Here is a 15,762-nt window from a genome sequence, read left to right on the forward strand (position 1 = left end):
ATGTTTATGGCTATAAACATCAATAGCTATCAGCCAAGATGGTCAGAGATGCAACCCCATGCTGTGGATATCCCCAAACCTTGATTGCCAGATGCTGTGAGTGGATGACTGGATGGATCACTTGACAACTGTCCTGTTCTGTTTCTTCCCTCTGAAGCATGAGGCACCAGCCACTGTTAGAAGACAGGATACTGGGCTAGAGGGACCAATAGTCTGACCCAGTATGGCTGTTCTTATGTAGGAACATAGAAATCTGAGTGTGTTAAGACTCCTGAGGCTCTGGCCTCTTCCTTCACACAGGTTAGATACTCTTTAATCCAGAAAACAGGTTCTTAAATACTTTCTTTGACAACAAAACTTCACACAAAACCACTCCATTTACCGTATGAAATCAGCTATGTTGGCTGTCATCTCCTGGAATAGTAAAAATGTTTCCATTTTGCAGTGTAGACTAACCACCATTTTTAACTATTCCTAGAATCACATTAATGTCTTAGATCTGCACTTCTGGTTTCAAAAATAACCATAACTATGTGAACAGATACATCTTTGCATTTTTAGCACAACAGTATTAATTAGTGAGTCATTTTAGTTTCACACAATTGTGATCAGTTAAATTCCTCATTGCAACCTAGTCTTAAATCTGTAGCGTATTAAGATCCTTCCATACCCATACTAAAATGTCGGCCTATCATAACAGGAATTAGAACTATCCTTGTCTCAGCTTCTTCAAGGAGGGAATAGCTACGTAAGGTTGAAAATTCAGTGGAGCTGGGGATATACATCCTGCGAGACTGACATAGGGCTGTTGAACCTAGTTTTTTATTTCTTTGTGGTAAGCACACTCATCTAAAAGCTTGACGACACGATTTATAAGGCTTATGTAGCCAAAGCGAATGGTGTGTTCAAAAGAACACAATTTTAAGTAAATAGGTGAATATCCCCTCAGAATGTTGAAAACGGAATAAAATAGTAAAAAACCCACCGGCATCTCAGTCGGTAAAGCAACAAAAGGCTGTTCTTTGAAGGCAGTCTACAGGAAGAAGGAATTTTGATCCTCACTGTACAGAGGAGCAGAAGACAGTTCCGGTACAAGCAAATATGCCTTCCTGGAGTCTACAGTTCAGACAGCATATATTCAGTTTTGCGTTTCAACAGGCCAGGTAGGTGCCTATTTAAGATGGCTTGCTGTAGGCCAACTCAGCACTGCAGTATAACTGGACTTGAGTGTTAAATGCAGGCAGCGAAGTACTGTTTTAAGATTTAAATATCTTGCTCTTTCTTTCCAGATTTTCAGAGGTCACTGCTGGATGAAGGAGGAAGAAGAAGAATGTGGAAGCTGGAGCACAGCATGGTGAGAGTGCCTCCTGAGGTCATTTGCTCTACACGTGTTAAGGGAATTCTACATTCCAATATGGCAAAATTCACACCCAGATATTGTTACTAAAGAGGGTCACTACAGTTGACTAGATCACTAATATGAATAAGGGAGCAGGGACTTCAGGCTTACGTTATTAACGATCAATTTGTAAGCACCTAAAGGATAATAAAATGGTAAGTAATGGTCAACATGGATTTGTTAAGAGCAAGTCATGCCAAACAACGCAATTTCCTTCTTTGATAGCATTACTGATCTAGAGGATGGGGGGAAGCAGTAGACATGATCCCGATTTTCACAAGACTTTTGACACGGTCCCACATGACATTTTCATAAGCAAATTAGGGAAATGTGGTCTAGATGAAATTACTAAAAGATGGGTGTACAACTAATTGAAAAAACACTCAAAGAATAATTATAAATAGTTTACTGTCAAATTGGGGTGATGAATCTTCCAGTGGGATCCCATAGGTGTCTGTCCTAGCTCCAGTACTATTCAACATTTTAATTAAAGAATTGGATAATGGAATGGAGAGTATGCTTATAAAATTTGCAGATGTCACCAAGCTGGGAGGAGTTGCAGCCACCTTGGAGGACAAGATTAGAATTCAAAAGGACCCTGACAATTGGAGAATTGGTTTGAAATCAACAAGATGAAATTCAATTAAGAGAAGGGCAAAATACTTCACTTATAAAGGAAAAATAAAATGCACAAATACAAAAAGGGAAGAGTTGGCTAGGCTTTAGTACTGTAGAAAAGGATCTGATGGTTACAGTGAATCACAGACTGAATATGAGCGAACAGTGTGATTCAGTTGCAAAAAGGCTAGTATTATAGGGTGCATTAACAAGAGTGCCACATGTAAGACACAGGAACTAACTGTCCTGCTTTTGACAGGAGCACTATGTCCAGTTTTGAGTGCCACATTTTAGGAAAGATGTGGACAAGCTGGAGTGACTCAGAAGAGCAACAAAAATGATAAAAGGTTTAGAAAAACTGACCCGTAAGAAAAGGTTAAAAAAACTGGACATGTTTAGTCTTCAGAAAAGACTGAGGGAGGGACCTGATAATGGTCTTCAGATAGTGAAGCGCTGTTTAAAAGGGGATGCTGATCAATTATTCTCCTTATCCAATGAAGATAAAAGGGAGAAGTAATAGCCTTAGTCTGCAGCAAGGGAGATTTAGGTCAGATATTAGGAAAAGCTTTCTAACTATAAAGGTAGCTAAGTACTTGAATAGGTTACCAAGGGAGGTTCTGGAATCCTCATCATTGGAGGTTTTTAAAAAAAGATTTATTTGACCCTGCCTCAGCATGGGAGTAGGGGGCATAGACAAGATGACCTTTTGTGGTCTCTTCCAGCTCTGCATCTCTAGGTTCTGTGATCTTGGTACTATTTCAAACCAGCTTCAGACTCTGCCTAACCACCATGCATGGAATGGTTTATATTGTCATGGATCTCTATATAATAAGAGCAGACTATTTGAAGCACAACAACCTTCAATTCTAAGTACTACAAAATCCATAGGAAGGCATCAATTCTGTGATCCTGTCAGTGTTTTCACGAAAGCAAAGAATTACTGTCCCTGGTAAATCACTAAATCTAGCTCCCATTATAACCCTGCTAATAAGGTGGTCAAGCTACTATCAGAGGAAACTGCGTTCTTGTTAAAAGGATTTTTAAATCAAGATACATGCATCACACTGCATACAGAATTCACTTTTCTGTTGCTCCTAGGTTTATGATCTTGTATACCAAACCTTCACTGTGTCACTTTTCCAGACTACAGGTTAAGGCAATATTGATAGCTTTATGAATTGAAACACTGTAGGTCAATCCATGAACACATGTACTATTTAAACAACTTGTAATGGTAGTTACAAACAATGAGACTATTAAGTGTCTAAGAAGGGAAGGAAATAGTCAAGGAGCACAGAACTGAGGAAATGGATGTACAGGGTTCTGGGAAAGAATGCAAATCCAGGAAGCATGTACTGGGGAACAAGGAGGAAGCATAATAAGGGAGAAAAAGGAGAACGAGTGAGTGGGGCACTGTGAATAGATGTGAAGCTGTACTACCAAAAAAACTGAGATGCTCTGATGTAAGCAGTGTCAGTAGACTAAACATTTATGATCCTGAAGACGGTCAGAATTACTACCTTCTAATTGTCTATTAGATTAAAAAGTTAGATACAACCATACCTACAAATGGCCCACCAGGTTTTATGACCTTTGTACTGCGGTTGCGAGATTCTTCTTCTGCCTGGGTCATGCGTTCTCTTGTCATCTGATAAGAGTCGTTTGTTGCACATACTGTAATTTTATCCTGTATAAATCCCAGACAATTGAGCTGCGAGGCTCCAGAACTATGAAAGTATTAAAAGAAAATACAGTTTCAAGAGAATAAGTACTTTATTCTGAACTCAAACGTATCAATACAGAATAAAAATTAGGGGCATTTATGGCAAACCTTAATGGGCAAAAAGGTGCATTTTTCAATCCCTCTAGGCTACGACACAGCTAGCTATCATCTAACACAGCTTCAAATGTGTTTTATGGCATCTCTACACAGATGTTATACCATTAACCAAACAAGTACAGTTAAATGGTAGAACCCCCCCAATGTGGACACAGTGATGCTGGATTAAGACAACCTTATACTGCTATTAGAGGTTGTAAAACAGGATAGCTATTTCAATTAAAAAAAGTCACCTGTCTAACCAAAAGAGTTATATGGTACCAGAACGCTACATAAAGCGTGCCTTAGCTGGTGTCTTAAGCATTCAGAAGACTTTTCAAATTATGCTAAACTCACTCAACTGAGTTAACGTAAGTGAAAAAGTGACTTTTGGCTGTCAAAACAGGGCCTTAATCATTCATGAAGTTCTAGTTAATTCTCTCCAACCTTTTAAGGAAAACCATCAACCTAATTCTCAGTGTCAATTTTACCATTACCCGTAGCCTAAGATTTCTCTAACCCTTCAGTTATTAAACAATTCTATTTCTCAACTTGCTTAGTTTGTGCATTTGACTGCACATCAGAGAGTCTATTTTCATAGTTTACACATTTGTTTCTGTGGGTCTTACATATAACAGGGGACAAATGTGAAAAACAGTGACGTGTAATAACAAAACCACAAAAACTCAAGGCCAGGTGTAGTACCTTGTAACTTGTGTATTAAAAACTGACTAGATGTGAAGTTCAGTATCCCTTCAAGCATTATAGTGTGCTTTAAGAACAATGAAGCCTACATACCTGGATTAAAACTGTGCTACTCCTATAAAAATATTTATAGAGACAGTTGTTCCTCAAAGAGTTTTAATATAAAAGTTCCTGTTCCATACTGGGCAGGGAAGACTATTCAAATTCAAAACAATGACGATGTTTTAAACACTCTGTGACAAGTACAGCATAAATGCCTAGTTAAAACCATGCTAGTTCCAGTGGTATCTGAGTAGCTCTGATCCCACAAAGGACAGTGACTCTAGCTGACCTGCAACATTTCTGAAAGCAACTCCACAATTCTCTGCTTAATGTTCCAAACAGAATGGGTAAGGAACATTCAGCACATCGTTTCTCCTTCACTTACCATTTTATTTTTAACTCCCCTGAAGTCATGCCAGCTAGGTCAAGCTCAGCTTTAACAACCCAGAATACATTTAAGATTTCACAGCTACTAGAGTGCCCCACTAGAGCAGGGTGCCATTTCTACTATGGACAAAATTTAGTTGTATTTTATAATACTGTGTAACTTCCAAGTTCTTTAGTTTGTTATATCTCAAAGAATGCACTAGAATATTGAAAAGCCAAGGTAATATCCATTCCATTACCCAAGGCAAATTGCACCCCTTGGGCTTGACTTCTTGAATGCTGTCTCTAGCCTTCAATTGGGCACAGTATATTTTTTCAAGTTATGATTCAGTTTATCCTTTGGCATTTTAACACCAAAATGTTCATGTTAACGAATTTCTTGATAAACACTTTAGTTATGTCTTAAACAAAAATAAGTAGGGCACACTATCACTTACAAAATGGCCACTAATGGTTAATAATTGTGTGTGGCCTAATGAGAGTGGAGTGGGAGAGAGAAGTAAAGGAGACAAGGGACCAGAGAAGAAAAGGGACTGCTGGGTAATTCTGCAGCCTGGGTTGACCAATTGGCAACTCCAAACCATGGCAGTTTAAAGTTTAAGCTTCTCAACTCCAGTGATGAAACTTCAGGAATTTTTTTTTTTTTAAAGTGTCAGTTGCATTTTCCATCATAATTCATAGGATCTTCTCAAAACTGAACAAATTAAACATTGTGTGAAATTCCAACAAGAAGAAGTTTCTGCACAAGTGTTCTAAAATCATAGAAGAACTGGTATGTTGACTCTAGTAGTTTCTCTACACGGGTTTAAGAACTTCAGACTTTTAGCACTGCCTAGATTGAGAGTAGAACTATGTCATCTATGCCCATGTATAAGCATAGCTGTTTATTTGCAGAGTTTTAGCTCAATTTCCCTGATCGGTATGCATAGCTGTTTGTCTGCAATACATGTTCTAACACTGTAAATTACCCAGGGAGTTGGTCTATAAGACAGGATTCATCTACAGTACCAGAAACACCATTTTCTTTGGCCCACTTGTAAGTTTCTACTCCAGAATGGTACAGCAATCTTGCCTGCATAGATGCAAGTGAATAGTATAAGCCTTGTTGCAAACCCAACCATACAGTGTCAAGGAATTGCTGTGTTGCAACCAGCTCCTGAAACAGGGTAGTCATGCAATTGTGGATAAGATTTTTAACTAGTGTAGTAGTTCTTAAAATCCTTATCCATCATGGTCAGAGAAACCATGCTAGAATGCTGCCAGGTATAACAATATTTAAACAGTAATAGCACTGATCTGATCCAAGCATTGACAATACTGCCTACTTTTCAAGTATGGCACTAGTGAGGTGAGAAAGTACTCAGAGGTTAGTTTTTGGAAAGCAAAAACAAAAAACAGTGATATGTAAAAGCAGGTATTTATAGTTTATAAGAGACCATACTCTTAACTAGAGGTTATATTTTACTTGTAGTTTGAAGTTTTACAGCCTTTCACTGTTTCTGTTCTATAACACACAACCAACGTAGTATTTTCTTTTAGGACAAATTCAAGTATTGCTTACCTTGAGACAGTTTGCTGGACACAATCAAAGCTTCCCTGAGGATTATCTTTGCCAACATTTGACAAGTAGAAGTTAAAGTTATGCACTTCATTTGGGAGATCAGCTTTAGGAATTTTGACAAGCTAAAAGATAAATATAAACTGAAGTTTTACATGTGCCCATCAATGTGATTTGTATAGTACTTTTTTTTTTACACTTTAAATCCAAGCGCAATGATAAAGTGTACTTAATATTTGTAATATGACTGACACTCAAATGATGAAGATATAATAAAATGAGTTAACTCTGGCACACTTTCCTCTCAAAAATAATCTTATCAGGACACAAGACTATACCTATAGTTATACAAGTTGAACCCTGCTCACGTCTACAAAAAACAGCCCTAATTCAGCATGGCACTTAAACACTTATTTAACTTAAGTCATGTGTAGAGCCCAACTGACTCCAACAGGACTATTAGTGTACTGAAAGTTAAGCATTGATTAGGTGCATTACTGAATAAGCAAAAGCCTTACTGTTTGGCCAAGCAAGCAAACAGAACAACATAAGTAGAACCTACAGTACCTTGTTTCCTGGCTTTTAAATGACAGTTAATCTTAGCAGAATTTAGACAGGACTAGATTTCTAGAATAAAAATCAAGGCACAAACCAAGGATGGGAGGAGAGAAAACAAGAACATTAATGATGATAAGACTTAAAAATAGCTTAGTTATATGGATTTGTTTAAACTCTCCTGGACTAAAAGCCGGTCAGACAAATACTTATCTATTTTAAATCACGTTGCTTGTAAAAATACAAAATACACATAGCTTTTTGTACAAGAAATCAGATGATAAAACTTGCTTTCCTGGTTCAATACACTCATCCTATGCTTTGTGCATAGTACAGAACATTCTGTATTCTGGAGATTTAAAAAGTATCAGTTTCACGTGATCAATAGAAAAGCAAAGCCATGTGATGCATGCTTTAACATGACGTTCTACAAAAGCAAAAATAAAGCAGATGTTTTTGAGTAGTATATATTTTAAGTTAAACTTATTTTGCAGTTTGACAAACTCTTATTTAAGAGTGGAATCTATTTAAAGGTTCAACACATTAAATAACCTATCCTGAAGGAAAACGTTTACTTAAAAGCAACATTCACAATGCCCTTTTTGGAATCCTCCTCTGGTACACACCTTTTATTTTGCTTATAAAATTGGCCAATAGTCATGATTGGTGTTAAATCACACATTGTACTAGTTGTGTAAATTTCTTCCTTGAAATGAAAGCCTAGGAAAAAAGTCACTGCCATTTATGATTTGATCACCCATGTTGGACAGAGCACAGCAGCATCTTGGGACTACTGCTGGCCTCCAGAGAGAAAGATAGGGACTAAATCTGCACACTACTCAGCTATTTAAACTCAAAACATGTGTATTTGTCCTATTCAATAGAGCGCTATACACTAAAGAGAAAGGATTTAAGTGAAGTAGTTTAATTAGCAGATACAAATCTTGGATTATGTATCAGAACCTGTTATAACAGTTTATCTTCCCAATTGGGAGATTAATAATAAAACATCAGCTATATAAAGACTTATTGTAGAGGCCATTTTTGATCCCGTATCACAGATTTATCTTAAGAGTCTGCAAGACTACTATAGAACACTAAAAATATTACTATGCAGAATTTTTTTCAGCCTACTATTGTCCACTAATTACTATAATTGAAATAAAAATATTTTCCCAAGTTTACTGTGTGTAATCTGATAGCATTGTGTCGAGTCAGTTTCATGATTTCCCACTTGTATGGTCCTTTTCACATTTTAAAGACTGATTGTAAACTCAAGAATTGGCAAAGTTCAGATACAGGCATGGTACCTGGAAATATTTAAAAATAAAACAGACTAATTTTCATTTGCGTGTCCTTTGCATGATTGATAATTCTGTATGAAATTCTGTTAGATTTTGACCTAAAGAGTAAGTCTCCCCCTCCCCACACACAGCTCCATGTACTTTGCAGACTGTTTTGGCTTTCTCCAAACTCTCCATTGATGAGAATCTTCCTTCCATTTAAAATTATACTTCAAGAGTATTTCCCCCAAAAACAATGAAATAGATGGAAGCAGATGACTGCAGCCACGTATGCTTCGAGTTTACTTTGAAAGTGTATATACCTTAATATATTAATTCACAGTCTTTAAAAAGTGCCTGGTGGAGACACCATATTAGACAGTAAAAGCATTTACAGAATTAATATTCCAAAACAGTTACTGTGGATAGTACAGAAGACAATACCAAGATGACACATCTATCCATTCCTTCTATTACAGTTTGAAGGTTGATGCATTTAATAGAAAGAACAGTTATGCAGGAGTTGTTCATTACGTTGCTTCCCTCATCGCACTAGCATTACTTCAGTCTCATCCACATTAACTGTCAACCAGCTTCTCTTCATCCACATGATGATCTCAGCAAGGAAAGCTTGGAGGTAGTATTTTCAGATGTAGAGACTATACAGAATTGGGTGTTATCCATGTTACTGCTCACACTTCAATCCATGTTGTCTCACTAGCTCTCCCAATGACTTCAGGTAGCCATTGAAAAAGCTGGGAGAGAGAATAAAGCCTTATAGAACACCATAAGGCAGAGCAGTTGCCCAGGACAACCCTTTGGATTAGCTCAGGTGCCGCTTGTCTCTGAAATGTCACTCTGGCTCCTTCTACTCCACCCTTAAACATGCAGTTGACTTCCATATCTCTAAGCAGCATTCCCAGCTGCCTCTCTTTTCTCATACCTCCAGGCTCTTTAGTGGGTACCACCACACCTTCCTCACTTCCAATTCCCTTCTGACTCTCCTATCTGGGATCTGGTACCCCAAATGTTATATTTCTTTTTTTACAACTTCAAAAATCGTCTCTGCCTTTGTACCCACAGGTAAAACTCTGGTCTGTTCCTTTAGTATCTCTCTCATTTCTGGTCTCTTGACTTTCATCTGTGGTTTAGTCAAGATACTACAGCTGATTTTTTTTCCGCTGGCCATTCTGATAGTTTTCAGAATGGAGAGAGGTAAATAGTGTCCCCCCCAGTCCTATTCAACATATTCATAAATGATCTGGAAAAAGGTGTAAACAGTGAGGTGGCAAAATTTTCAGATGATACAAAACTACTCAAGATAGTTAAGTCCCAGGCAGACTGCAAAGAGCTACAAAAGGCTCTCTCAAAACTGTGTGACGGGGCAACAAAATGGCAGATGAAATTCAATGTTGATAAATGCAAAGTAATGCACATTGGAAAACATGAACCCAGCTATACATATAGAACGATGGGGTCTAAATTAGCTGTTACCACTCAAGAAAGATCTTGTGAGTCACTGTGGCTAATTTTTGAAGACATCCACTCAATGTGCAGCGGCAGTCAAAAAAGTGAACAGAATGTTAGGAATCATTAAGAAAGGGATAGTTAATAAAACAGAATATATCATCATATTGCCTCTATACAAATCCATGGTATGCCCACGTCCTGAATACTGTGTGCATATATGGTTGCCCCATCTCAAAAAAGATATAATGGAATTAGAAAAAGTTCAGAAAAGGGCAACAAAAATGATTAGGGGTATGGAACAGCTTCTGTATGAGGAGAGATTAATAAGACTGGGACTTTTCATCTTGGAAAAGAGATGACTAAGGGGCGATATGATTGAAGTCTATAAAATCATGACTGTGTGGAGAAAGTGTTATTTACTCCTTCCCATAACACAAGAACTAGGAGGGTCACCAAATGAAATTAATAGGCAGCAAGTTTAAAACAAATAAAAGGAAGTATTTTTTTTTTTTTTACACAACACAGTCTGTGGAACTCTTTGCCAGAGGACGTTGTGAAGGCCAAGACTATAACAGGGTTTTTAAAAAAAAAAAAAAAAGGTAAGTTCATGGAGAATAGTCCATCAATGGCTATTAACCAGGACGGGTATCCCTAGCCTTTGTTTGCCAGAAGCTGGGAATGGGCAATAGGTGATGGATCACTTGATGATTACCTGTTCTGCTCATTCCCTCTGTGGCACCTGGCATTGGCCACTGTTGGAAGACAGGATACTGGGCTAGATGGACAGTTGGTCTGACCCAGTATGGCCGTTCTTATGTTCTCACTATCCCTTGCTGAGTCCCGTAACTTGACTTCCTACTTCATTCCGTACAGAGTTCAAATCAGTCCTCACATACGGAGCCTTGACTACTCTATTGTCATCTTTTCTTTTCCCCCCAACCTAGTGCACTGTACTCTGTCAGCTCCACTAGCCTTACCCAATAATTTCTCTCTTCCTCCCATTTTGGTTTCATGGCTTTATGCTGTACCTTCACATGGAACAGCTTAACTCCTCCAATAAAACAAGTGACCTCTCCTCTTTCAAGAAGCTCCCTTTCAAACTAGGCATTTCCCTAAGTCAGGATTTAAAGTAGTAACGTTAGAACATGTTGACTACTGTGTGCTGAAAGCCTAGTGTAGAATAGACCGTGTCTACTTTAATGTGAGCTAAAATGGCTGGGTAAAAAGCCTGGGCTCTTAAAAATTAGACGGCTAATTTAATCTGTAATACACGTTCTGTTGCAGCTGATCTGTTAGTTATCTGTCCTGGTTTTGTAAGGAGATGAATTTAAAGTCAGACTGGTACGTAAATGTCAAGTCATTGTGAACTTCACAGAAACTTTACTACACATTTTCTTTTTATTAGTCGTGCTTTCTTTAAAATTAAATAATCCTCAGAGAACTTCAGTGCACAAGTCAAGGACTTCTGGGTAATCAGAATGAAAGTACAATGTTTCAACGCAAGATAAACTTTTGGACATTTATACTGTTTGTTTTTCCTATTTGATGTACACTTAGCAGAAGGTCAGAGAGCCATAATTTAAGAATTCTTCAGTCAACACTTGTGTTAGCAGGAACAGCTTGCATGTTCTATTCCTTGCTATCAGGAAGCAATATTTTTTTTGGTTTTAAGTTCTATTGAAAGACTACTGTATATACCAAACTGATTAATCTTTTTTACAATAAAATAAATCCATGTAGATACTTGGTATGCAATGCATTTAAAAAGAATGTTGTCTTATTCCCCTTACATCTCATTCCCACAGATTTCCAGATTAGCAAGTACTGTATCTCCATATGTCAGAAAGCATAGATCCAAGGTAGTACAACCACCAAAATACATTATCTTTACCTCCTTCTGAAAACAATGAAATCCTTGCCTCAATAGTTATTAGGCCTACTTCGTCCTTACTAGTTCCCAGCCCCCCAAAAAGGCAATAAAAGATTAGAAAGTTCTGCAAAGTCTCTGGATGCACATTCCATACTATCACCAAGGTCTTGTCCAGACTAGGAAAATAAGTAGTATTTATATACAAGTTAGCTAACATGTTTTTCCCCCTAGTGCACAGTGAAATTAACTGTCTATCCCTCTACTACTGTCCTCTCTCCTCCAGTTCATACTTCAACAGGTGGGTCTCTTCAAGGGAGAGTTATTTAATATGACATTTTCCCAGCGAATAAGTACTAGTGTGGGAGACCAGAGCCTTTATTTTTTCCTCCTGCATCATTTCCTCTCATCCCCACAAACTTATAAGTGGGATATATCTTCCTTCCCATTGTTTTCAATAAACATGTATTCCAAAGCATGGACAATTTCTTCAGTTACCATTGTGTACAGTGTACAACTGCTACTCCTCAGAAAGATTGGGCCTCCATCAAAGTACCGGAGGGGATCTCCCATGACCCTTTGCTCTCCTTGGACAATTTCTAACACTTGAAGCAGGAAATTCAGCCTTTGTTTCCAGCTGCCGCCGCCTCCTCCTCCAGGCAAGTAACTCAGCTTCTCTTCTACATTCAGCCCAAGCCCACTGCCAAGACCTTGTATAAGTGCTTCTCTCAGTTCATCTTTTGTATCTACATTGTCAGCTAAACTGTGCCCAACAGCACCCAATCCTGAAAGCCAGGAAATTTTCCTAGACAATGCATGTAAATACAGAAGCAGCTTAAGCAGTACTGCTGCACTGGGGTATGTGAGAAGAGGTAAAATTGGACCTACCCCACTTTGGGACTGAACTATATAAGGGAGACACCCATTTTACCCGCAGACCCCATTTGGTGCAGCCCCTCCCCTTAGCTATACGGTGTTTTGGAAAGACTGCAGGGAAGAGCCAACCAGAGACTGAAGCCAGCAGAGCAGCTGCACAGGCACCTTCAGCTGGGACCAATGGACAGATATTATCTACAATTTTGACTGGACTTTTTCTGCCCTGTGCCAACTGGCTGTTTGCTTCAACCCCCTCTAATCCTGTCTCAGGCTTGGTCTACATTAGCAATTTATGCTGGTATAAACTATGTTGCTCAGGGGTGTGGAAAATCCACACTCCTGAGCGATACAGTTATACCAACACAACTCCCAGTGCAGAAAGCACCTCTTAGGAAGGTAAATTATCTAGGTAGTGTCTTCACTGATATGCCACAGCAGCTTTTTAAATGTAGACAAGCCCCCAGTCTCTTCACCCTAGCCTCATTCCACACCTCTCTTCTGCCTTCCTTTCCTCTCTTTTCTCACCTGCTCTTTCCCCCTTGCCACTCTCCCTTCCTTTCCCCTTGTCTTTCTGTTTAGACAAATCCCTCTTAATGAACACCTAGTTAACCAGTGGAGCAACTGTGGAAGGTAAAAGAATCTTGGGCTGATTAAAGACAGTGTGTCTAAACATTCAGGGATTACTAGAATCACAAATTTTTGTATTACTTTGATTAACAGAGGAAGAGTATGCAGAGGTGGCCAATTACAGGGTATTAAACATTAATTAGTGCTGAATTTGGATCTTTATAGTTTACTGGATATGAAAAAGTTTGTATTTTTCTGGAGGTGACAGGATCTATATAGGAAGTGAAATGAAACTAAACATGAAAAGGGAGAAATCCGAACTTAATTAGGCAGCAGGAGAAGAAACTGTTTCTGGTACCACTCACTCCTAAAGTTTGCAATTTGGGCAAGGCGGAGGAGAAAGGAAGGTAAGATTCAGTCACATTTGTATGGAGATTCACCACACCAATGAAATTAATCCCCTATTTACTCACCTACAGGAAGTGTTGAACTGGAGGACTGAGTTCCTTGGTTTAAAGAAGCAAATCTATTTTCTCTGCATGACTTAAGTCCTTTTAGAAAGAGAGAGGAATGGGAGGGTGGCACACAAGGAGCTTGTGGGGTAGAATGGAGGAATGCAAGGAGCCCCTGGTGTATGTCATAAGACTGTCCTACAGAAGATACAAAGTGTGTGATCCTCTAGTGCAGTGCAGGACTGTGAGAGAGTGAGACTTATCTTGGAAAGGTAGGAGTTTTAAAACGTAGACAAAATTGGAGGGTATAGAGGATAATGAGCAGACCCTCCTTTTAGTCATCTTACTGCACAATACCGTAACAAGGAAAAAATGACAATATAGTTAGGAGTACTCACTATCATAGGAGATCAAAAGAAGCATAACTTCTTAGAAGTCTAGATAGACAAAGGCATAAGAGACATGTGGGATTACTGATCTTTCTTATTAAAAAGTTTTACTCTGAACCCTCAAGTGATGCATACAGCTAGTCCTTGTAACTTGGGACAGTAATTCAGCTTCTTTCCACAGTCTTGGTTCCGTTTGTGCTTTGTGGCTGCTTGCTCTGTATATAAGAATTCCTGTACTAGATTGGATCCAGTATCCTGTTTGACAGTGGTCAGTAACAGCTGCTTCCGAGGAAGGTGCAAGAAACCATGCACCAGGCAGTTCTGAAACAACCTGCCTCCAAGGAAAGTTCTCTCCTAATCTCTATTAGTAAGGAGTCGGTCATACCCTGATGCATGAGTGTTTATATCCCCGACAAAACTCTTGCATATACGTTTAACATTTACTCTAGCAACTCTATAAATGCTTATCCATTTGCTGATCAATGATTTTTCAAATCTTCCTAAACTCTCAGCATGATATCTTATGGCAATCAAATTTACAGGCTAATTTTGGGTTGTGCGTGAAAAAGGATTTCCCATTATCAGCTCTGAACCTGCAACCTTTTAATATCATTAATTGTTGTTTTGTATTAGGAGAGTAACTAGAAGTTGCTGTACTTTCTCCAATTACTGTGGGCGCTAGACTCCTTCAGTGCAATCAAGTTCTGCTCTTCAGCTGACATTTTGGTGGGGGCTGTGGCTGCACAAAGTAGAGAAGTATATCCCCTCAGGTTCTAATGTTAGGACACCCTTTTGAAAATAGGTGATATAACGAGTGAACATAAAAACATAAGAATGGCCATGCTGGGTCAGACCAAAGGTCCATCCAGCCCAGCATCCGGTCTACCAACAGTGGCCAATGCCAGGTGCCCCAGAGGGAGTGAACCTAACAGGTAATGATCAGTAATCTCTCTCCTGCCATCCATCTCCACCCTCTGACAGAGGCTAGGGACACCATTCCTTACCCATCCTGGCTAATAGCCATTAATGGACTTAGCCTACATGAATTTATCCAGTTCTCTTTTAAACCCTGTTATAGTCCTAGCCTTCACAACCACCTCAGGCAGGTGCACTGTGTGAAGAAAAACTTCCTTTAATTTGTTTTAAACCTGCTACCCATTAATTTCATTTGGTGGCCCCTAGTTCTTATATTAGGGGAACAATAACTTTTCCTTATTCACTTTCTTCACACCACTCATGGTTTTATATACCTCTATCATATCCCCCCCCGCCCTTAGTCTCCTCTTTTCCAAGCTGAAAAGTCCTAGCCTCTTTAATCTCTCCTCATATGGGACCCGTTCCAAACTCCTAATCATTTTAGTTGCCCTTTTCTAATGCCAGTGTATCTTTTTTGAGATGAGGGGACCACATCTGTACGCAGTATTCAAGTTGTGGGTGTACCATGGATTTATATAAGGGCAATAAGATATTCTCCGTCTTATTCTCTATCCCTTTTTTAAATGATTCCTAACATCCTGTTTGCTTTTTTGACTGCCGCTGCACACTGCGTGGATGTCTTCAGAGAACTATCCACGATGACTCCAAGATCTTTCTCCTGATTAGCTGTAGCTAAATTAGCCCCCCCCCCCCATCATATTGTATGTATAGTTGGGGTTATTTTTATCAATGTGCATTACTTTACACTTATCCACATTAAATTTCATTTGCCATTTTGTTTCCCAATCACTTAGTTTTGTGAGATCTTTTTGAAGTTCTTCATAGTCTGCTTTGGTCTT

General features: G+C 38.8%; 1 protein-coding gene across 2 annotated transcripts in view; it reads right to left on the bottom strand.

Moving 5' to 3' along the window:
- Nucleotides 1-15,762, bottom strand: part of ELL2 (elongation factor for RNA polymerase II 2) — a 69,252-nt gene that overhangs the window by 32,090 nt on the left and 21,400 nt on the right. For both annotated transcript variants that reach the window (XM_074952871.1, XM_074952872.1), the window contains exons 3-4: nt 6,532-6,653; nt 3,581-3,744 (exon numbers count right to left, since the gene is read on the bottom strand). In XM_074952871.1, the coding sequence (XP_074808972.1) occupies nt 3,581-3,744; nt 6,532-6,653 (286 nt within the window). The remainder of the gene's footprint in view (nt 1-3,580; nt 3,745-6,531; nt 6,654-15,762) is intronic.

This window comes from Natator depressus, chromosome 5, assembly GCF_965152275.1.
Source record: "Natator depressus isolate rNatDep1 chromosome 5, rNatDep2.hap1, whole genome shotgun sequence".
NCBI classification, from domain to species: Eukaryota; Metazoa; Chordata; order Testudines; family Cheloniidae; genus Natator; species Natator depressus.